Source organism: Panthera pardus, unplaced genomic scaffold, assembly GCF_024362965.1.
Source record: "Panthera pardus isolate Hobbes unplaced genomic scaffold, ASM2436296v1 HiC_scaffold_6, whole genome shotgun sequence".
NCBI lineage: Eukaryota > Metazoa > Chordata > Mammalia > Carnivora > Felidae > Panthera > Panthera pardus.
The window spans coordinates 79,121,594-79,147,200 of record NW_026526991.1 but is presented as its reverse complement, the minus strand read 5'-3'; the positions used below and the strand labels follow the sequence as shown (position 1 = coordinate 79,147,200).

The following is a 25,607-nucleotide window of genomic DNA, read 5'->3' as shown; positions in this document are numbered from 1 at the left end:
TACTAAATATGAATTTAATGACATTTCAGATTATAAATTCCCAGGAGGCATGAATCAACATTATCTTTCTGTGTTCAATGTTTAACATTAAACGCATGTACACACCAAATCCAAGCTCCTCTGTGACAAGGGTTGGAGGAAGGGTCACTGGGTCTTTTAACACTGACCAGAGACTTATTTTTCAGAGATGCTGTTAGGTACTTCCTTTCCCATTTATGAACAGAGTTCCACCATGCTACTCTTTAGTGATCACACTTCCCCTCCAGTGACAGATGTGATCCAGTCCCTGTAGGCAGAAATTCTGGCAAAGACTGTTGGTGCAGTGGGCTGGCAGTTACTGCTGCCCCAGCTCACGATACCGATGAGCTTGTATTGTCCGTCCTGCACACACTGCAGAGGGCCTCCCGAATCTCCCTGCAACCGGCAAAAAGAGAAGTTCTTCTGGCTGCACAATTCATAATGGATGCTCACCTCCACCGCAGAGGTGATCAGACAGTGCGTAAGTCATTCTGCCACCTCTCATTACTGCTCACGACAGCAGAGGCAAATAGGCAATTGGTGGATATTACAGATCTCTGAATCAGATTGAAACCTCTATTCTCAAAAGGAGGCTAAAAGGTACATTAAACACAAAGTCATTTAATGCTGACAACAGACTGTGTCTTGCAGAAAGTTTCAAAAATCTACTTAATATAAATCACGAAATTATGGCTTTGAGTTACATTAAAATATTTTTATATTTTCAATGCTACTAGAAGTAGATGCTCTGAGCAGTCTAATTCAGCTGTGAAGTTGAGACATAATAAATTATTTTTATAGGTCAAAAACAGTAGAACATCATCAATTTCACACAGTCACCCAAGCAAATGAACGAGCAATTCCTTTTGAGAATTGCATTCACTTCGAGTTTCAAATTAGCAATGACAGTACATCAGCTTAGCAATGTACTTCCTCTTCTCACTTTTCATTTTACAACTACCATGCACTTATACCTCTTTGTGGTCAGCAAACACCCATTCATGAGACACACTGAGAAGAAAACTGCACTCATCAGCACCATCCTTGAATTACCATGCATGAGGATGATCCTGCAGCCCCTCCACATATATTGGTGTTTTTAATATCCAGTCCCCAGTAACTTCGACAAGATGTACTACTGATCAGTGGTACAGCTGCCTGCTGCATTGTTTTAGAAAATTCGTCTTCTAGTAGGAAAGGAATAAAAACACAAAAATGTTTATGGACAAAACATCTGGGACATAAACATATGGGACAAAATATATGGGACAAAAATAGCCCATATATATCCAAGGGTTAAGTCCCACCCAATTCTCCTCTCTCCGCACTGTAATGACGCTGTTAAGTGATTTGTATAAAACATATTATTACTCCAGGTCACTTATACAACAGGAACCATCGAAAGAGAAAGAAAGAAAGAAAGAAAGAAAGAAAGAAAGAAAGAAAGAAAGAAAGAAAGAAAGAAAGAAAGAAAGAAAGAGAAAGAAAAGAAAGAAAGAGAGAAAGAGAGAAAGAAAGAGAAAGAGAGAGAGAGAAAGAAAGAGAAAGAAGGAAAGAAAGAAAGAAAAAGAAAGAAAGAAAAAGAAAGAGAGAAAGAGAGAGAGAAAGAAAGAAGGAAAGAAAGAAAGAAAGAGAGAAAGAGAGAAAGAAAGAGAGAAAAAGAGAGAGACAGAGAGAAAGAAAGAGAGAGAGAAAGAGAGAAAGAGAGAGAGAGAGAAAGAGAGAAAGAAAGAGAGAAAGAAAGAAAGGAAAGAAAGAAAGAAAGAAAGAAGCCCACTTCATGTGGTTCTTTTATTTTTTGTACAGTCCCAAGAAAATAGAAAAATGACATCACTATACGGAAGGACAAAGGAAGTTTATACCCAAATCAGTTGGTGATAAAGCAAACAACACGTTTCAGTTTTTACACATTTAGTCTATATCCCATTGGTTTCATGGTGTTCTTATTCTCTTGACTTGACTTCACGTTTCAGTGTTGACACTGGAGGTGACAACTGAAACTGCATTCTGACTTATTCTTTATTTTGCTGGATATTTGTTAACTTGTTAACTCAGCTGTAGAATATGGAGGATGTGAGATCAGAGTCATGAGTTTGACCTATACGCAGACTATTTTCACATCATCTTTCCACCACTTACCATTCATACTAGCCTATGATTTCAGAAAAATGCATCACATCTTTGGAAATAGGCTCATGTCTTTAAGTAGAGGTTTTCACAGTAGCGGCCCCTATACTGTTGTGAAAGCAAGTGTGTGTGCTCACAGTGCAGCTGGGGGAAAATTACATATAAATGAGACACACAAATATTTACTAGGTACTAAAATCACTAGATGTTTTCTAACACAAGTTTTTACAAGTATCGGTGAACTAATACTAATGAATATGATGTCATAAAACCCAAGTAGTCACCTTTAGATCCATAGTGGAAAAGACTTTTTCTACTATCATTCCTATGAAAAATACAGAAAAATTAAAAATAAGTAAACAATATATTAGACTCCACAAATATTTGTTTGGATTCTAATCTTGGAAGAGGCAGTGAGTATACTCACGATATGGTTCAGTTATTCCCCATCCAGCAGTCATACATTTGGAAAGTAAATTTATTTTATCATATTTCCCTGGCAAACAGATTAGAGACACAAACTCTCCTAGAATGAGAAAAAGGCAAATATCATTTAGTCCATGGGATTGATATTATCTGTACTGTTTGCTCTTCAATGATAGCCCTAAAAGTAACAATTTTGATCTGACAGTACCCATTTTAACCCTGTAATTTAATAAATAAGACTTCCAGAAGATTCCATCTATTAATTACTCAGAAGGGATCACCTCAATTTACATGTTACCACTTTATTCCAGGTATTACCATATCTTCCTAGGACAACAGAAGCACAAGCCCCGCATAGAGGCATGCCCCGCATGGTTTCTTATCCAGTAACCATTTTAAAAAATGCATCTGCCTTTTTGTTTACATGCCTTCAGGACATCACCTTGTTGAATACGAGATGACAGTGCAGAACAATATAATTATCTTTTCTCTTCAGTGGTATTACATGAAGGATGGAGAAAAACCACATTTGTAGCAATTTAAACTTTTAAAGTATTTTTATAGCTAGTAAGTATCTTTGTGTCTATCTTCATAGGTATATTATAAAATAGATTGATATATGTTTAAACATTCACATTTTTTCTTATCACCAAAATTGGAATATATATATGAAATATATTTGTATATATTTGTATGTATCATTACAAAATTCATAAATATTGTCGGTTTATGTGTTTATGTGTGTACACACACATTCTCTCTCTCTCTCTCTCTCTCTCTCTCTCTGAATTTGTCCCTGTGTTTGCTCTCCCATGCTGTTTGACTTCAATTTTATTCAGACTTTTACACACTTACATGTTTCAACATATCTGCTGTCCTAGACCATTTATTTCAGTGATTTGTTCTTTATTTTTACTGCTGTCTCTTAGTAAAATCACATAAAGCTCTGTAACTTGTTTTTTTCTTACTTTTCTTTCTATACACATGCCAACTGATTCCAAATCTTACATTATGCTACTTTCATAGATATAATCATTGCTCAATCATATCGATTCCTGACATTTCCTTGAGCTAAAATATATTCCCTCTACCAACATATTTTTTAATCAGCCATTTTTCTTATTCTGATTTTCTTCATTTACTAGGTTATGGTCAAATCATCTATATCATTGCATATAGACTTATAATATATTTTTAGTAGTACACAGTATCAAATAGTGAATGTACTACAGTTTATTAAATCCCCTTGGTAAACATTTAGACTAATTTTTTTCCCCTGAAAAACTGCACCAAGTGTCCTAGATTATCAGTCTGTACATTAGTGTCAGTATTTGTGGAAAACAGAACTGCTGGACCAAGAGGCACACACTTTAGAAATTAACAGATATTGCGAAATTGCCTCATTTTTGGACCAAAAAAAAGAGGATGTATCGACTTATACTTATGTATTCCTTATGTCAGCAATCTTGAAAATAGTTATGCCCTAAAACTAGCAATTCTACTTCTGGGAAATTTATCTTAAGGCAATCCTAGAACTAGAAAAACACATACATAAGAATAGTCAATGCAGCATTATTTAAATTTAAAAAAAAGAAACTATAAGAATTGTGAAAAGTCTACTATGTAGACATTAAAATTACATTTTAAAAGAAATTTTAATAATATGAAGCAACACTGATAATAAGTGAAAAATCAGGATAAAATCCTTATAATAGGTATATTACAATTTTTTTAAGTACACATAGAGTTGTATAAAAAGACAAGAAAGAAATAGGCCATAAATGTTCACATGATGGCCATGGTGAGGTGGTGAGGATGAAAATCATAGGTAGAAATTGTATTGTTTCTAATGGGAGAAAGGATATTTCTCATTCTTACCGATGAACAGAAATGAATGGGTACGGATTAAATAAGCTAACCAAATACTTAAGGGGCAGAGGAACACAAAGTTTCATGTTGATGTTGACACCAGGTGGTGCTGAGTGGAAGTCAAGAGCCTTGGAGAACAAAATAAGGGGGAAAATTTCCAAGGGCACCAAACTTCACCAATGGTCTTTTCTAGAGCACTGGTTCTCAACTTTGGCTGCACATGGAAATTTCCAGGATAAGTTTATAAAATACTGATCTGGATTCAGCAAAATCCAGGACACAAGATCAACATACATAAGTCAATCACATTTAATGTAGAATTTAAAATTAAAAACAATACTACTGGGACGACTGGGTGGCTCAGTCGGGTTACTATTGGACTTCACTTCAGGTCATGATCTCTTGGTCTGAGAGTTCGAGCCTCATGTCAGGCTCTGTGCTGACAGCTTTAGATCCTGGAGCCTGCTTCGGATTCTGTGTCTCCCTTTCTCTGCTCCTCCCCTGCTCATGCTCTCTCTCTCAAAAACAAAATAAACATTAAAAATTTTTTAAAAATTAAAAATAAAAACAATACTATTTATAATCACTGTTTAGAAAATGCGATGCTTAGATATGCATATACTCAGCAAAACATATACTGGATCTGTGCACTCAAAATGGCAATATTCTATTGAAAGAAATCAAAGAAGACCTAAATAAGTGGAGAAATACATTGTGTTCATGAATTGACTCATCATAGTAAAGATGTCAGTTCTCCCCAAAGTGATCTATATAGATTTAATGTAATTCCTACCAAAATCACAGCAAGTGTCTTAGAGATAAGCTTATTTTAAAATCTACATGGAAAAGTACAGGGCTTCGAATTGCTAAAACAGTCTTGAAAGAAAATAAATTAAGAGCAATCGCTTTTTAATATAAACCCTACTCTACAGCTACAGTAACCAGGGCAGTGTAGTACTGGAGAAAGGGAGAGACATAGACTGACAGAATAGAGATCTCAGAAATAGACCCATACAAATATGCTCAGCTGATTTTTCACAAAGGCACAAAAGCAACTGATTGGAGGAAAAACAGCCTCTTCAACAGATGTTGCTGCCACAATTGGACATCCTGGGGGAGGAAAAAGAACCTTGACCAAAACCTTAAACCTTATATAAAAATTAACTAAAAATGGATGGTGACTTTAAATGTAAAATACAAAAATTTTTAGAGAAATAAGAAAAAATGTTCAGCATCTGGGGCTAGGCAAGGAGTTCTTTGGCTTGACACTTGAAGCAAAATCCATAAAAGGAAAATGAAGAAAGTGGACTTTAACAAAATTAAAATCTATGCTTGTGAAAGACCCTGTGAACAGGGTCTACAGACTGGGAGACAAGCTACAGACTGGAAGAAAACATTTGCTAACCATCTATCCGACAAAGGAGTAGTATTTAGAATATATAGAGAATTCTTAAACTCTACAATATGAAAAACAATCCAATTAGAAAACTGACAAAAGCTAGGGCATCTGAGTGGCTCAGTCAGTTGGGTGTCTGACTCTTGATTTCAACTCAGGTCATGATCCCAGGGTCGTGGGATCGAACCTCGTGTTAAGATTCTCTCTCTCTCTCTCTCTCTCTCTCTCTCTCTCTCTCTGTCTCTCTGTCTCTCTCCCTCTGCCCCTCCCCTGCCACGTATAGGTACCCTCTCTCTCTCTTAAAAAAAAAAAAAAAAAAAAAAAAATTGACCAAAGCTATGAAGAGACATTTCACTGAAGTGCTTTAAAAAAAAAAAAAAAAAAAAAAAAAAAAAAAAAGGCAAAAATAGGCACATGGAGAGATGTTCAGTATCATTAGCTCTTAAGGAGATACAAATTAAAGTTATAGTAAGATATCACTATATGCCTATTGGAATGCTTTTAAAAAATAGTGACAACAGCAAATGCTCATAAGGATGCTAAGAAACCAGATCACTCCTACATCTCTGGTGGGACATACAATGGTTCTACGACTCTAGATAGTCTGGCAGTTTTGTATAAAACTGAAATGCAACTACCATATGACCCAGCGATGGCACTCATGGGCATTTATCCCACAGAAATGAAAAGTCCTGCTCCATTTTCTTTACACAAAACCTATACACAAATGCTCACAGGAGATTTATCTGTAATATCTAAAAGCTGGAAAAAAGGTGTTCTTCAACAGATGAATGGTGAAACTTTGATGAATCCATATCTTGGAAAAGTACTCATCAATTAAAAAGAATGAACTACTGATACATGGACCAATATGAATAAATCTCCAGGGCATTACACAGAGTGAAAAAAACTAATCCCGAAGGTTTACATTCTGCATAATTCCATTTATACAACATTCTTGAAATGACAAAACTATAGAAACAGAACAGATTAGTGGTTTCCAGAGGTCTGGTGGGGAGGAGGAAGTGAGTATTGCTATAAAAAGGCAACAGTATCACTTGTGGTGGTAGAAATGTTCTGTATCAAAGTCAATACCCTGCAAGATGTTTCCATTGGTGAAAGCAGGGTAGAAAGTACATTGGTGTGTCTATTTCCTATAACTGCATGTGAATCTATAATTAATTGTCTCAACATAAAAACTCATTAGGGGTGCCTGGATGGCTCAGGTCATGATCTCACGGCTGGTGAGTTTGAGCCCCTCGCTTGACTCTCTGCTGACAGCTCAGAGCCTGGAGCCTGCTTCGGATTCTGTGTCTCCCTCTCTCTGCCCCTCCCCCTCTTGCACTCTGTCTCTCTCAAAAATAAAAACATTAAAAAAAAATTTAAACATTTAATAAGCAAAATAAGAACAACAACAACAACAACAACAACAACAACAACAATACTGATGCCAGGTCTCCTGGCCTACAGTTCTTTATAAGCAACCCAAGAGATTATAATGCATAGCCAAGAGTAAGCAGCACTGTTCTAGATGCTCTCTCACTGACTCAGTTACAAAAGCACTGAAAGCAAATGGTGGGCTGAACCATGACAGAGGTTTTGCAGGATGAATATGTTGAAAAGACATTGAAGAGGGAAGTGAGTCTATCGGCAGGGGAACAGCTGAAGAATGCAGAAACACAGGAGAGAGTTGGAAGAGAGAAGAAAAACTGTCCCAGAGCCCCAGGAATCCACGGAAAGGCATGGGTGTGAAAGTGGTGACTCTCCGCTCCCCACCCCCCGCAATTTACTTTCTCATTGAATGTGGACCCATGTTAAGTTGGTAGGAGGACTTCCATTAGGTAAAAACATACAAAAGCAGGGGCGCCTGGGTGGCTCAGTTGGTTGGGCAGCCGGCTACATCTCAGGTCATGATCTTGTGGTGAGTTTGAGCCCCGCATCGGGCTCTGTGCTGACAGCCTGGAGCCTGGAGCTGCTTCGGATTCTGTGTCTTCTTCTCTCTCTGCCCCTTCCCTGCTTGCGCTCTATCTCTCTCTCAAAAGTAATCAACGTTTTAAAAAAATTTTAAAAACCATACAAAAGTAAACTGTTTAGGCACATGCTTCAGCTTTTAGGGAGAGTGGCTTAGAATATAAGTTTTGAAATAATTATTGGCCCTCAAAAGTACGTATAGCACTACGAAGCAAGATGGAAGATAAAAACTGTATGGCAAAGGCTCAAAATCTAAAGAAAAGTTATCCATACTGACCTAGTTCAACAGGGTTCTCCAGACGCAGCAAAGACAGATCATCAGTAGGAGGGAACTGGGTGAAGCCAGGGTGAGTGTATACGGCTTTTACTGGTAGCAAATCACCATTTCCTATGTTTGACAGGGAACTTCTTCCTATTACTAGGCCATCTGTGATGGTACTTGTCATAAGAAAAAGGAGTGGGGAAATAGATACCACTTTTAATGAGGTTATAATTTTTCAAAATTACTAAAAATGTACTGTGTAACATTTCTAATCTATGTAAAAATCTTTGTCATTTTGAATTCTTAGAAAATGGGGGTTCTTATTAATTCATCCCTGAGAAAAAGTATCTACTTTCTGGCCTTCATAACATCAAACAAAAAAAAATTGATTTAGTATTGCTTGACAAGATTTATGATGACTCAAGGCAATGATTCCATGTATTATTACGATCATAATATTCCACATTATATGATATCCATATATAATGGTCACTGACACCTATTCTGTAAGTTATAGTTACTCTTCTCCCTGATACAATGTTTCTCAAAGAAATGTCTAAGAACTACATGCATTAAATCTGGCATGAGCATTAAAAATGCAGAATCCCAGACATAACTCATCAAATCAAAATTCAGAATTAAGATTCTAAGATTCCATTTATAGCAAACTCCCCAGATAATTCTGTGCACATGAAAGTCTTAAAAATGCATTAACAAGGAGAATTTCTTGTGATTTCTCTCTATCAAAGGAGTGGGGGAATGGTAAAGAAAATGAGTTTTTGATTTGTTGAAGGATCCTACTCACCAAGTTATTTGAGCAGGTACTTTTATTATAAAGCCTATCTTTGAGACACTGAAACACTAGATCTACTCACTTAACTGTCCATTGTGCAGCACTGTCAACCATATCACCACTTCTGGAAGACCAGTATTTAAAAACATCAATCTAACACTTCTTTGAGGGAGGAGTTTTCAGATACCTCCATATCACATGGAGACCAAGATTCAGCTAAAATGTTTAAAAATGTTTCTTTTAGGGGACATTCTTTAGAATTCTTTGAAAGTAGATATTTATTTTGAGAGTGGGTGTGATGATCAGTCATCAGAACAAGAAGGAAAGGAATTCACATTTGAGCAATGCCTGTGCTCTAGGCACAGTGCTAAGAAACCAATACAAAAATGTTAAGATATGATGTCCACTTTATAGATGAGGAAAGAGGGGGCACCGTTGTTACTTTTTAAATAAACTACACCTAGAGGCAGGAAGCACCTTCTGTAATTAACAGCTCTTGGTAGTAAATGTATTAGTGAAGCATGAGGTGTCATTGACCTAGTGTGCTCATTCGTTTGCATGATGGGGACTGTATCCTCGGGAGCTTACTGTTTCCTGGGATGTGGGGAGAGCAGGAGGATGCCCACCGTGGGCCCTCACACGGCTCCAGTGCCCCCTGCCCCACCCAGGCACACACCTAAAGTTACAGTGCGCTGCGGTCAGGACCCACTGCTTGGCGATCAGAGCACCTCCGCAGAAATGTTGTCCTTGGTGCTGCAGACTGACCAGCCAGGGCCACGACTTTGCAGGTGCTGCACGGCCACCAACCACCCTGGGCTCCCCCAGCCTAGTCGGCGGCACATTTGTGTTTCTCTTAGACCCTTCCATTAGAAATGGGTCAACACCAGGAATTCCACAGGTGTCTGGGGTTGGCTGTTTTCCAGGACTGGTTTCTACTGTTACCTCTGAGAAAAATAACAACAAAACATTAGATAGAGGTGTTTTATTAAAATCTATTAAAATCTCAGAATGGAGGTGTTTATTTCTTTTGTAGGTCAAAAACCAGGATTCTTAGCAAGAGAGTAGATTCCTCTTTTCTTTCATTGTTCATAAAATGAGCAAAAAATCAATAAACTAAAATATTAATATAGACAAATCAAATTGATTTTAAAAATATTATGCTTAATCATGAAATTGCTGGACATCGTTCTTTCTTTGGCATTATTTATGTTATCACAGTATAACACATCTAGACATATCAAGACTTTATACTAAACGTATTCCAAGTGCGACTTATATATAAAGGAAAAGCATAAGGGAAATTTCTAGCAATGTGTTGACTTCATTCTCAGATTTAAAAAGAAATCCACCAGGAAATTAAAAACAAGAGATTTTTCAAGTATATCCTGAAATATGAAGAAAATTTTCATGGCCTATAATTCGGGAATTATAAGATATGCTCATTTGTTAAATTCTTTACTTGAGAGGGGCGCCTGGGTGGCTCAGTCGGTTGGGCGGCCGACTTCGGCTCAGGTCATGATCTCACGGTCCGTGAGTTTGAGCCCCGCGTCAGGCTCTGTGCTGACAGCTCAGAGCCTGGAGCCTGTTTCCGATTCTGTGGCTCCTTCTCTCTCTGACCCCCCCCCTGTTCATGCTCTGTCTCTCTCTGTCTCAAAAATAAATTTAAAAAAACCCGTTAAATTCTTTACTTGAGATTTCTTTGTTTACACCAGAAATCCATTCATTCATTCATTCATTTTTCGAGAGAGCAAGAAACAACATGAGCAGGGGAGGGCAGAGAGAGAGAGACAGACAGACAGACAGACATACAGAGAGAATATCTCCCCAAGCAAGGCTCCACACTGTCAGCACAGAGCCCAATACAGGGCTCCATCTCAGGAACCATGAGATAATGACCTGAGCCCAAATCAAGAGTCTGACGCTTAATGTACTGAGTCACCTAGGTGCCCGCCCCCCCCACCACCACTGGATTTTTAAAATAGCAACTGCCTTTTATGTTTATTTCTTAATCACACACACACACACACACACCTGCACATACCCCAATTACCTATTTCCTCACATGATCTATATAAACTACCAAGGTCTTGTGCTTTAAGAAATGGTTTGAAATGACACTATGCTGTTTTGAGTATTATCAGAGAAGGTGACTACCAGGGAACCTATAAGCAGTATTCCACAGGTTCTACTTTGATATATATGGTTCCTGTTTTAGTATTTTAAAATCATTACTTACCATTAATAGGCAATTGGGTCCCCATATTACTTTTTTGTGAATGCTTCTGAACTGTGTCTTCCAAAATGAGTTTAAAACCTCTTTCTCCCACGGACTGATCAGTCTTAAAATTGATAGTCAGGTAAGCACCACTGGATATTAAGACAAATTCTTTCTTGGAGCCACACAGATGTGCTACAATATGAGATATATTCAATAATTAAAATAGTTCTTCTGGGCAGTAACATAGGTAAAAGAGGGCAAAAAGAAGACGTTAAATTCTGTACTGTTAATATTGGTAAAGGAATGATTATTGATAATGTGAGAACAAGATTTGTGGGATGGAATTCATGATTTGACTGCAGCAAAGGAAGGGTATAGATTTGAAAAGATCAAAGGCAAAGGACTGGGCTAGCATTTAATATGAAAATGATATATAATTCTATGGTAATCTGTGATCATAAGAATGAGAAAGAGACTTGCTGGTGAAGGTAAATGGACAGAGAAACAAAAGTAATAGCGGACAACATTCTGGACTGAATGTTTGTGTCCCCCTCGCAAACTCGTAGGTTGAAATCCTAATCCCAAATGTGATGGTGTTGGGGAGGTAAGGTTTTCGGGAAGTGGTTATGTCATGAGTCTGGAGCCTTCATGAATGGAACTAGTACCCTTAGAATGGAGACCCAGAGAATCTCTCTCTTTTTATTTTTATTTTTTTTTTTGCCATGTGAGGACAGAGCAAAAAGACAGCTATGGATTGGGAAGTAAGTTCTTACTAGACACCAAATCTTAGACTTCCAAGCCTCCAGAACTGTGAAAAATAAATGCTTGTAGTTTAAGCCATTCAGCTTACAGTATTTTTGTCATAGCAGCCCAAACTGGCTGAGACACACAGGCTGCCCAAACGCAGACTAATGATGATCCTTTCTTAATTCAGAAACTCAAAAGTTGTTGCAAAGGTGGTCCTGACAGTGATAGGACATCTATTGTAATTTAGCTGTACATGCTATAATTTAAGTTCTCTCAAGATAAAACAGTGATACACTATTGATACACCTTAAAGATAATGTTGTCTCACAAATCTGAGAAAGAAAGATAGGGAATAGAGGATAGTTAACCTCCACATCATTCTTATCTTCAAAGAATCTGTCTCATGAACTGGATTTGATGGGGAACTTTTGAGATACCCTATGTCAACAAACACGCCAGAAGTTTTAAAATAATGTAAATGGGAAAATGCTACTGATTAAAAAAAAAAGATTTGGAGGTGAGGGCAGTTGGGGAGAAGAGAGAGAAACAAAATATAGGATTTCCAAAGTCATACATCAGTGAAATTGTGTAGCTTAATGCTTAGAAGTACAGATTCTATAACCAAACTGGTTTAGACTAGCTCTGCTATTTCCTAACTATGTGGCACTGGGCAATTTATTTAACCTCTCTGCCTCAGTTTTTCCATCTGTATAATAGAGATAAAAATTATATTCAAATGGGATTGTATGAGTTGGTATTTGCAAAGTATTATAAGTGCTTTTAAATAAAAATAAACCTCACCAAAATCTTTCAGCAAATCATTAGACAGATGGTTGCTGAACATGTGGAGAAGGAATCCATGGTCATGAGAAGCCAGCATGGGATTCTAAACATGCCACATTCAAGTAACCTAATTTCATTTTTTTTGAAAGAGCTAATTAGACGATGGCTAAGGGAAAGGAGATAAACTTAATGAATCTTGATTGCAGTGAAGCACTTAATATAGCATCTTATGATATCCTTGTGAACAGATAAAAAAATGTAAGTAGATAATTATATGGCTAGGAAGTTTCACAGTTGATTAAATAGATTAAATAACCATACAACGTTAACCTGCGGGGAAGGTCTTAATGGTGTGGATATGGCTCTATCCTTGATTCTGTCAAATAAAGTATTCCGATTCATAACTTAGAAATATAACACATTTATAAAATGTGTAGTTTTTTTTTTTTTTTAATGTTTATTTATTTTTGAGACAGAGCGAGACACAGCATGAACAGGGGAGGGGCAGAGAGAGAGGGAGACACAGAATCTGAAATAGGCTCCAGGCTCTGAGCTGTCAGCACAGAGCCCGACGCGGGGCTCAAACCCACGGACCGTGAGATCATGACCTGAGCCAAAGTTGGACGCTTAACTGACCAAGCCACCCAGGCGCCTCTAAAATGTGTAGTTTTAAAATGGGTGCCTGGATGAGAAGGGAATAGTGTCAATATGTAATCTTGGAGACTATTTAGTTCAATCTTTCATCTGACTGTGAGTCCTTGCTAAAATAACCCTGAACATGTGATTACTCACCTGGAAGATATGATGTAGAACTTATGAGCATTTTCTCTTTTTGAACGCTTCTAATTGCTAGACTGTTCTTCCTCACGTTGGATCAAAAAACATCAATGTAATAGTTTCTTCCTGGTTCGTGTAGTACCCAAGAATATAAGTGTTGGAATCAGAGTGCTGGGGTTTGAATCCCATTTTCTCTACTTATTAGTTATGTCACTGGAAACAAGTTACTTAATCATTCTGAGACTCGGTTTCTTTATATTTAAAATGAGGATAAATGTAACCTACCTCTACAGGATGGTTAAGAAAATTGAGACAGTTGTAAGTTTGTAGGACCATGCCTGAATAATGGTAAATATTCAATAACTATTAGATATCATCAGTCAGAACAAATTTCATATATGGCCTGAGAGTCTCTATGAGAATTCCATAACTACTTGAAAGGAAGACTTATGATCCTCTGTCTTCTCCAAGGTAAACACTTCTAAGCACCCACACCCTTCAGCATCCTGGTCATTGTTCTCTATGTTTGTTTCAGTGTTCCCGTTTGTCAGTGTTCCTTAAACACTTGACTAATGTTACTATTTAATAACCAGAATGGCAGGGCAACAGCCAGGCATATTAGACACTGACCATGAAGATTTGTGAGACTGAGCTAGTGCATGCCCGCTAAGTGCCAACACCAAATTTAATGCAAGGGAACGGATTCCCTTTACTTATAATCCTTTACTAACACTGCGCTGAAATTTTGTCATTTGATATCTCTAAAATTTTTATTGCAAACATCCTGCTTTCTAAATCACCACCTCCTATCTATCCAACTTATCAGTGTTTCTCTACTATAATTGTTTGATTTCACCATGACCTTCTAGCCATCAATCCCACAAACTTTCTAAATCTAGCAGCCTCTAAGAAAGAGATTTTGCTGTAAAGGGAAGCAGAGAAATGGGGTAATAGCTAAATTTCTTGTTCAATTTTATTTAAAATGATGGGTAATACTAGAACATGTTTGAAACTGATGAGAGTGGTAGAGGAGATCAATGATGTCCGAGAAAGGGTCACTTGAGGAAATCTGTTAAGGAGCTGGTAAGTCTCAAATCTTCATCTCTAGCCCAATCTTTTCCTCTAGCTCCAGAGTTCTACCTTTAGCTACCAACTCAACCAGGATGTTGCCGACTCAACCAGGATGTATTATGCCATTAAGAATGTAACATGGCACAAACAGATATCTCCCCATGAATCTATTTCTTCCTCTAGTATTCCCCATCTCTGTAAATGCCACCATCTCTAACCTCTCACTCCAGAGTAATCCTTGATTTGCACATTTAATTTCATACGCAATTCACCCAGAAATCCTATTAGTTCTGTCTCCAGATCTGCCCACTTCACTTGCACTCCACAGTTGCCATCCTCTTATAAGGCACTATCTATCTGTTGCCTAAAACAGATAAAATAGAACATTCTGCAATGATGGAACATTCTGAATGAGGGCTGTCCACTATTACATGCAACAATGAGCACTTAAACATGGCTAATACCACCCTTTAACTAATTTAAATGTAAAAAACAACGTGAACTGGACAGTGCAGATGTAGAATAACACAAGAGCCTCATAACTTTAGATATTCACCCTGTCACTCTAAAACTCACTCCCAACCCAGCAGCAGGAGCATTCTTCAAATTACTCCCTTGTCAAAAATCTTTAATGACCTCCCATTGGATTGGAACAAAATCCAAACTCATTACCATAGCTTGAGCTGCACAGTGGCAAGGCCTTCAGCCCACCTCATTCCTGTCTGTCCTCACTCAGTCTCCAATCACTCTGACCCCTGACAGTTCCCCAATTTACCAAGCTTTTCCCAAATTCAAGGTCATTTTCTCACCAACTTTTTTTTCATCAAATATTTACTAAGTGTTGGGTAGTACTCTACCCAGATGCTGGAGATACAGTAATGAATATGAGACTAAGTCCTGCTCTCAGGACATTTCATTCTGGTGGAAGGAGACAGATTATAAATAAATGAATACTTTGCTAGGTCTTGATAAATGCCAAGAAGAAGACAGAGGAGGCCTACTTACATCATGTGATAGAGGCCTTAGATGAGGTAACATGTGAACAGATACCTAAATGAACTGAAGACATGTACCCTTCCTCTGCAACTTAACTCCTTCAGATTACTTCTGACAATCAATAATTATTTGATTATTGTTTATTGTTATCTCAAATTATCATCTTATTTATCGTCTGTCTTTCCAAGAGAAGATGGCAGAGATCATTTCTGACTTGTTCACCATTGTGTCTCCAGTGTGCCTAACCTATTAGGAAATGCTTGGTGATGAATGAATTTAACCTGTACATTTAATGTAGTATTTACTAGTTACGGATATCTTACATTCATGGGGTAGGTAAATGAAAGAAGACCAGGTAACACTTAATTTTGATAATATAGTTTCAATAAGATATTATAAAAGCATTGCAATGGAAACCATTTGGATGCTACATACCACTCCATTTACACTTACACAAATAACTAAAACCTGGTGAATTCTACTTAGGTAAACAGATTTATTAAGAAAAGATAATGTGGTTCCATTTTATCTGGGAGATTGGCAATGGGGTTCTATGTTCACTAGTTTGAAAATGATTACATAAGTTGTATGCTTTGTGGAAATAAATTATATAAATATATAAAATTGTATTAAATAAAATTGTATTAACTATCAAACGAATTGTGGCTTCCTTACCTTTTATAGAGAGTTATAGAAGCAAATAATAAAAATATGAGTAGCCTTTTTTATAATCATTTGACATTTCTGAATTTTTTATTTATCAGAAATTTTAAAGAGGAATAGTACTGCTAGACTGAAAATACTAAAGAATAAGAAAGAGAAAAGTAGCCCCTGACATTCAGAAATGGGTTTGGTGGGGGCACCTGGGTGGCTCAGTTGGTTAAGTGTCTGACTTTGGTTCAGGTCATGATCTCATGGTTTGTGGGTTTGAGCCCCATGTAGGGCTCTGTGCTGACAGCTCAGAGCCTGGAGCCTGCTTCAAATTCTGTGTCTCCCTCTCTTTCTGACCCTCCCTCACTCATACTCCTGCTCACTCTCTCTTTCTCTCTCTCTCAAAAATAAACATAAAAAAAAAAGACATGGGTTTGGCACTCACAACTAGACCATGTTGTTCTGCTGTTAGACATAAACATTCTCACAGAACATCAACATCAGATAGAACTCTCTGAATCTATGATAAAGTGTGACAAAACACAAGGTTGTGTGCAACCACCAAAATACCAAACATCGATCTCTCTGGGCTAAAATGAGGGCTTGCCACTTCTTTGCCAAGCGCAGTTTTACCTTTGTTCGAGTCAGGCCTCCCTATGATTGACATGCCTGTCATAAAATTACCGTACTTCTTAACAGCAACCAATCTTGAGCAAAGTCTACTTCCTTAGACCCTCTCCAAAACCACCTAACCAAAGCCCAAATCCCATACTAGGTTCTTTCTAACTCTCTCTGAGATACCCCATGGTGTGATCCCGGGGTCTTTGGCTGTAGGACATTGGTGAGAGTTAAGGTTACAGGGTCTGATGCTATAGATACCTTATATTAATCTCAAGGAGAACTGGTATGTTTTATCTGCCTCCCGCCCCCCGCCACATTAGTGGCTTGAAATTCTTTGATAGGAAGTAAATTTACTGTTAAGAAAAAGTTAGGTACCTTTAGAATTTCAAAGCAAATTGCTGAGCTTGCTGGTGTTATAAATCAAATGATAACACATTAGAGATCAAGGTCCCAGAAAAAGATAGTATCAAAACTTTCCTCTTGCTCTTTGGGATAGGTGGATTGTAATGGCATCCTGAGGAGAACTTGTTGGAGACTGAAGAAGGTGATACAGTATTGGATTATAAAATCTTTGGAAAAGTTTTCTTCTATGACTCGGTCTGAGAGCAGGACATTGCCTGGCATTCAAGTGTGATGGACACCATGTGGTCAATAAACCTCTGAAGATTATTCAAGCTAATTGGACTTTTTTGCCTTTTATATTTACCCTGTGTCTAAAAAGGGCCACTCTTACTGTGAGGATGAAACCTGAGTAAACAAATTTTCAAAAAGTTACCTAAAAATGCAGTACAGTAATTGAACCTCTTAAAATACAGGACTTCCGGAGAAAAAACAGAATCAGAGCACCCCCTAATGGTAAAATGAGACAGGAATCAGCTAAAATCAGGAAGAGCTGGCGTTACAGGTAAAGATCCAGGGAGTCCAGTGGTCTCAAGCTCATCCCATTGTGCTCAATTAATACTTCTTTGGGATTCTGATGAAGGATCTCATGAAAAATCACTGACAACAAATTACATGTTTCCCAAGGCAAATGTAGGTCATGTTTTCCACATATATGCATTATATAAATGCCACTTAATGTAGGCCATTGAAGAAAGATCAGTTTACCAAGTAATCTTGATTGCTGATCTGGTCCATCATAAATACTGACATAATCCCACTCACAGTTCCAAGATTCTTCTGTTGTAAAGTCTTTAATCACTGCCTTCATTTTATTTCCTGATGCGGAATAAAAAATCCAAGTGCAGTTCAGCATGTTGGGATAAATGTGAGGATAATTGGGAGATGTGATCTCAGTAGAACTAACTGAGATCAAATCCAATACTGGACACCCTGAGGCAAAAAAAATAAATAAATAAAATATTTAACACAATAATCAAAGAGTAGAGTTATTTTCTGAGTCTAGTTGTAATGACAACCGGGTCATTACAACCTAAACTGCAGTGTACTTTAATTTCTGTCACTCCTCCTTCATACCCACAGTTCCAAATGACTTTTGTTTTGAAAAACTGACTTCTCCAGAAGCAGGCAGACTGAACTCATTTGACTTCAGTTCACAAACTGTGAACCACTAAACCACCCACCATCTACAGTTCAGTGTAGTTTTGTTGCTTATATTTAACACACAATCTTATTTAATGTTCACAATCAGGAGAAATAGATTTTATAATCTTTAGTCCACAGATAAGTGATCTATCACTTTGATATGCAATAGATATGTCCTGAGACTTGTAGGACTTCCCCAGATTTGTAACTACCACAGCAATATTTCATTTCCCACACAGCGCAGGAAAAGATAACTTCGACACCACGAAGTGGGAACGGAGAACAAGGGAAGCAGGTTGAGAAGCTGATCTGGGTACTCAGTTAGATTGAATTCCTGAATAAATTATGTGCTCCTAAAGTTCAGCCTCACAGCATGTACAATTCAAGTGCAAACATTTACTAGTTAGGGAAACTCAGGTCGTGTTCAGATAGCTGAAATATAGAAGTTAAGATTCACAAGGGCTAAGGGCCTACACCAAAAAGAGAACTGAAGAAGTCAGTGACGTTTGGGGCCTACTCCAAACGTTATAGGTATTATCCAACCTAAAATTAATGACATCCAAAAACTGATTTACTTCATCAATAATCTTAACATCTTAGTTTCATTCTGCAATGGTCCAGCAAAGAAAAACAGCAAAAATATATATGTAATCCAAAAGACATAAAATATATGGAAAGAATGGCAATGAATGGACTTCAAACAGCTATGAGGATTCCACAGACAAAACAGATGGGTTTCTCACCTATTAATTGAATAAGGTGCTACCTCCTCACCCTCAGTTCCCTAATGTGCCCCAGGTCTCTACTACCCCCAAAATTTGACATAAGGATCACTTCTCGGCCTTTTGGCTAAGATCAAGTGCAAAATTTGACATAAGGAAATTAATACAAATACCATTTTACTATAAAGTGACTAGAATCAGGCCACAAATACCTGAAAGTGTTTGACAAGTCAAAGTACACTTCTTACTAAATTGTGTTTAGTGGCAGTCATTTTCCACTCTATTTTCACAATATCATATAACCAAAGCAAGCCAGCTGGATTCCTTATCTCCTTTTATGGTCTTACCTTGATCATTAACTTTAATTTTTCCTTTCACGGAATCTAGAATAAGAGAATACTCAGCATCAATGCATCCAACTAAATATTTTATATTCCTTTATTCTTCTGAGTATAAAAGTGATACATGAACCTTGCAAAAAATTTCAAAATACAGAGTCCAAAAAAGATAAAAAATCTCTTGTAGTACCATCCAGTAAGTAACCAATACTCATATTTTAACAAATCTGGCAAAGTCCTATGGTATATATACAATATTATAAAAAGTTGTATGCCACTTTACGCCATTAAAACCATTTTCCTCCACTTAATTTATTGTGACTATTTTTCCATACTAAATATTTCACATAAATTTTAATGATTCTATATTTTTGATCCACATAGATGTAACATCATTTGTACCAATGTATTTTAATTTGTAATTTCAAAATATGAAAGATGAGTCAGATCTTTAAAAACTACACACGGGGTATACATTTTGCTGTCATTGAAAAATGTCTACACTAAAGGTTTTCTATGTTTATCTGAACACATAAATTGAATATATGTAATAATGGGCTCCTGAGTTGACACCTACCCATACACTGGTTCTCAGCCAGGAGGATTCCCATTAGTAAATGGATGCATTTCTTACTCATTCACTGGATATGGAGCTACCTCCTTACCCTCTTCTCCCTAACTGGCCCCAGCTGAAATGTCATTTCCTTTACTCAAACAATTGTTGCACACTATTTACTAGGCACAGTTGTAGGTTTTGGAAATAACCACAGTGGGGTATGTTTGGCGGGACTGAGGAACAGCAAGAACGGTGGTATGCTAGTGCAGAGTGAGCATAGGGGAAAATGATAGGAGAAGAAGTGAAGGAGGTGGCTGAGATCCAAATTATATAGCATCTTGTAGACCACTCTAAGGACTTTGAATGAGCTGGGAAAACATTGGAGGATTATAAGCAGAGGAGTAACATGACAATCTGAATTATTCATTTTAAAATAGTCATTCTAGCTGTTATGAGTAAAACAGACTAAACAAAGACTTGTATCAGGATGCTACGGTAGAACTGCTCAGAACTACTTGCTGGAAAGCTCACAGATTAACTATACACAATATGGGATATGAGAAGATAAGTCAAGAACAACCAATATCCTTAGCTCGAACAATTAATTAATAAATGGGAGTTGTCATCCACTGAGATGGGAAATATTGGTGAAGGAAGGAATCTGGAGTCAGGGTAAGAAATTCAGAGTTCAATTTTGGTCACATTAAATTTGAAATGCTTGTTAGAGCTATCTACACATTCAATGCAATCCCAATCAAAATTGCACCAGCATTCTTCTCGAAACTAGAACAAGCAATCCTAAAATTCATATGGAACCACAAAAGGCCCCGAATAGCCAAAGTAATTTTGAAGAAGAAGACCAAAGCAGGAGGCATCACAATCCCAGACTTTAGCCTCTACTACAAAGCTGTCATCATCAAGACAGCATGGTATTGGCATAAAAACAGACACATAGACCAATGGAATAGAATAGAAACCCCAGAACTAGACCCACAAACGTATGGCCAACTCATCTTTGACAAAGCAGGAAAGAACAACCAATGGAAAAAAGACAGTCTCTTTAACAAATGGTGCTGGGAGAACTGGACAGCAACATGCAGAAGGTTGAAACTAGACCACTTTCTCACACCATTCACAAAAATAAACTCAAAATGGATAAAGGACCTGAATGTGAGACAGGAAACCATCAAAACCTTAGAGGAGAAAGCAGGAAAAGACCTCTCTGACCTCAGCCGTAGCAATCTCTTACTCGGCACATCCCCAAAGGCAAGGGAATTAAAAGCAAAAGTGAATTACTGGGACCTTATGAAGATAAAAAGCTTCTGCACAGCAAAGGAAACAACCAACAAAACTAAAAGGCAACCAACGGAATGGGAAAAGATATTTGCAAATGACACATCGGACAAAGGGCTAGTATCCAAAATCTATAAAGAGCTCATCAAACTCCACACCCGAAAAACAAATAACCCAGTGAAGAAATGGGCAGAAAACATGAATAGACACTTCTCTAAAGAAGACATCGGATGGCCAACAGGCACATGAAAAGATGTTCAACGTCGCTCCTTATCAGGGAAATACAAATCAAAACCACACTCAGATACCACCTCACGCCAGTCAGAGTGGCCAAAATGAAGAAATCAGGAGACTATAGATGCTGGAGAGGATGTGGAGAAACAGGAACCCTCTTGCACTGTTGGTGGGAATGCAAATTGGTGCAGCCACTCTGGAAAGCAGTGTGGAGGTTCCTCAGAAAATTAAAAATAGACCTACCCTATGACCCAGCAATAGCACTGCTAGGAATTTATCCAAGGGATACAGGAGTACTGATGCATAGGGGCACCTGTACCCCAATGTTTATAGCGGCACTCTCAACAATAGCCAAATTATGGAAAGAGCCTAAATGTCCATCAACTGATGAATGGATAAAGAAATTGTGGTTTATATACACAATGGAATACTACGTGGCAATGAGAAAAAATGAAATATGGCCTTTTGTAGCAACATGGATGGAACTGGAGAGTGTGATGCTAAGTGAAATAAGCCATACAGAGAAAGACAGATACCATATGGTTTCACTCTTATGTGGATCCTGAGAAACATAACAGAAACCCATGGGGGAGGGGAAGAAAAAAAAAAAAAAAAAAAGAGGTTAGAGTGGGAGAGAGCCAAAGCATAAGAGACTGTTAAAAACTGAGAACAAACTGAGGGTTGATGGGGGGTGGGAGGGAGGGCAGGGTGGGAGGGAGGGCAGGGTGGGTGATGGGTATTGAGGAGGGCACCTTTTGGGATGAGCACTGGGTGTTGTATGGAAACCAATTTGACAGTAAATTTCATATATTAAAAAATAAAAAAAAAAAAAAAATGAAATGCTTGTTAGATATCCAAGTGGAGAGGGAGGTGATTGGTGATACAGTGCTGGAGGTCAAAAATAAAAAAGAATTTGGCACTACATTTGGGAGTTATTTGTGTACTGATGGTATTGAAATCTAGGAATTGGGTGAGGTCACTAAGGAGTGAGTACAGGTAAAGAAGAAATGAGAGTCCAAGACTGGGCCCAGGGACACCTCTACCTTTAGTGGTAGAGAAAACAAAGAGCAACCAGACAAGAGACGCTGAAGGAGACCAGTGAGGTAAGACAACAGCCAGAGAGTGGTTTCCTTCAGGCCAAGACAAATAGATTCCAAAAGGAAGGTGAGCTTATCTGGGCCAAATGCTGTTGGGGCTGAGAAGGAACTGTTGGATCTGGACGTGGGGATGTCATTAGTAACTTTGGTAAGTCCAATGCCTGTGGAATGGTAACAAAGAAAGCCCTATGGGAATGGATTTAAGAAAAAAAATGAGAGAGCAAAAGAGGAGACAGTAAGTAGAAATAAATTTTATGGCCTTTGTGATAAGAGAACAAACAAACCTTAAGTTTTCCTACAATTCTATTACCATCCTTTACCAAACTAAACAAGATCCCTCCATTGTATATTATTTTTGCATATATTTTTCCTTCAAAACAGTACAGTTCTTTCTTCACTCTATACTGTATGATTATTTGATTACTGACTATCTCCTCCACTAGACTATAAACTCTACTAGGGCAGAGACTGTTACCAGACTAAATTAAATACTTTTAGTAGAAATGTGTCTCCAATTGTATTCCAATTACATTTTTTAATGAGTATAAATTGATTAATCTCTTATTAAAAGTTTATTTATTTTAGAGAGAAAGAGAAGAGGCGGAGGGGCAGAGAGAGAATGGAGACAGAGAGTCCCAAGCAGGCTCCACACTCAGTGTGGAGCCCCACTCAGGGCTCAGTCTCATGAACTGTGAGATCATGACCTGAGCCAAAATCAAGAGTCAGATGCTTAACTGACTCAGCCACCCAGGTGCGCCTAAATTGATTAATCTTAAGGATGAAAGCAATTCTAATAACTTCCAAGTTGCAAATGTTTTCTCCATGATACCCAATTTCTATGATTTGCAATAGTTCTAGATTAATAGTTCTGATTTTTCATAATGTTATCGGTGTCTTCACCCAAACCATGGGAATGTAGGCCAAAGCATATTTTTAAATAATCTGACTGCAACCAATATAAATGAACTATCCACCAAAAAAATGAAAAACAACAAATTGCTCTTGATATTAGCACATTAAGGAAATTAATTTCAAAAGAGAAAAACTTTCTGAAACTTTAATGCTAAGGAAAAAGTTTCCTACTATATTTTTATAATCACCTAAATATCCAGAAAAATAGACAAAATTCTTAGATGCTATAAGAAAAAAAAATGATAAATCTGATTGATATTATACTTTATAGAGGTTTAGCTGGAGGCCTCCACAAATTGCAGAAGTCATACTTTAAACACTGTCTTTTCTTCTCCCCCAAAGCTGACTAATAGAGAATTCAATCTGTTTATTTAATGACAGATTTTTCCTAATAAAGCACAAAACAAACAAAAATATATTCATAAACATATATGAAAGCAATAGACTTACCAGGAATATGAAAAGAATATCTCAAAGAAAATTCTTCCAACGCCAAACTGACATTGTATGTGAAAATCAACATCATTAGAGGACCACGAGATTTTAATGAAGGTGAATTTCCTGCACATAATTTTCCTGGCCCGAAATCAAGAAAAAAAACAAAGAAGCATACAAAAACTTACTATTCATCAAAGCAAAGGTTATTGAACAAAGTAGGAGAAAAACAATCCTGTTTTTGAAATTACAAATTTATACTGTATGCACTCCCAAGAATATAAAAATGAGAAAGTTAAGCAGAATAAAACCCAGTTAGAATAGAAAGAAAGATGTTCCAGATTCCTGGAATCTAAGCAGTTCTAAGGAAGGGGTCCTAAACCAAACAAAACACAGGACTCAGTTCTTACAATGTCTGGAAATAACCTAGATAGATCTCTTTTTTTTTTTTTTTTTAAGTTTGTGGGGGTTTTTTTTTTGTTTGTTTTTTAATTTTTAAGTAATCTCTACACCTAATGTGAGGCTCGAACTCACAACCCGGTGATCAAGAGTTGCATGCTCCATTGACTGAGCCAGCCAGGTGCCACTAGGTAGATCTCTTTAAAGTGATATATTATAAAAGAAGATGACGTGGTCTAGCTAAGTCCTCAGGGAACTATATATCTATATCTAGGGAACTATATCTATAGCACAGCTAAATGAGTAAGAGGCAAGATGTAGCAATTAGCATGCTTCCCATGACAAACCATTTCTAACTTTAAGTGATCATACAGTAGTATTTTCTGAAACATTCTAACAAAGGTAGTTTGCTCTAAACACTCAATAGTATCAAAGTTTCAAGTCAACAATTCTAAGAATTAAGCTTTTCACTATTACAGAGAAACTCTGCCCTTTTTAGTAAACAGATGGCCATAGAATCAACTTCATTGTGTCAAGAAACAAAGTAAGAGATTTACTTCAGATTGCATAGTAAATGATATGAGAATATTCACTAACCTTTCTTAACTGTGAAAAGAGGCTAATGGTTAATCAGGGCTTTATGCTCTCAAGATCATGTGGATCCATAGTTTGTCATTTCTTGTAAAAGGAACAGAATAAAAATCAAAGCTTTGGAGATTCTGGTTTTAACTTGAAATTTAATCACAGCTGAGTGATCCAAAGATATTGGAGCCTATACTTTTATTTTTACAGATTTGAAATTTTTTAATACTGATTTGTTAACATTCCCTACGTTATTTACCTTAAACTTTTCTCAGAGCTGTTGAAAATTTCAAGTTTGTTGCTTTTAAATTTTGTTCCTATTGGGGTAGAGGTTTTTAATTTTATAGGAATTTATTGACAATTTCCTGTTTCTTCCATTGCTTTTATATGAGAAGGTCCTTCTCCATCAATAAATATTTACTCATTTTTTTCTACTCTGTATGGCTTAAGAAAAATGCTTAACTCTTTTCAATCAGCTCTTGTACAAAATTATGAAAAATATAATTTATATTTTCCTCTCTGATTTGTAAAGCCAAATTTCTTATACGTTCCCTTTTGGTCTATTTATTTCTACTCATGTGTGTTTCTGTGTGTATGTACTAGTCTGTTTTAATTATCATTGTTTTAAAGTATGTTTTAATATCTGATAATGTGCCTCATCACAAAAAAAAATCAAAATCTTTGGGGACTCTGGTTTTAACTTGAAATTTAATCAAGACAGTCTCTCAAAACATTTTCAGATAGTCCTATTTATTGTACAGATAAATA

The 25,607-nt window shown here is 37.1% G+C and overlaps 1 protein-coding gene across 1 annotated transcript; it reads right to left on the bottom strand.

Moving 5' to 3' along the window:
• LOC109268789 (chymotrypsinogen A-like) lies at nucleotides 1-24,247 on the bottom strand. Its single transcript, XM_019452364.2, has 9 exons — nucleotides 23,874-24,247; nucleotides 19,341-19,376; nucleotides 17,834-18,058; nucleotides 11,099-11,272; nucleotides 9,539-9,806; nucleotides 8,085-8,245; nucleotides 2,573-2,671; nucleotides 1,072-1,205; nucleotides 1-414 (listed from the first exon to the last, which is right to left on the bottom strand). The coding sequence occupies exons 1-9, from the start codon at nucleotides 23,947-23,949 to the stop codon at nucleotides 250-252; spliced, it is 1,338 nt and encodes a 445-aa protein (XP_019307909.2). The 5' UTR covers nucleotides 23,950-24,247; the 3' UTR covers nucleotides 1-249.
• Nucleotides 24,248-25,607: the final 1,360 nt, after the last annotated feature.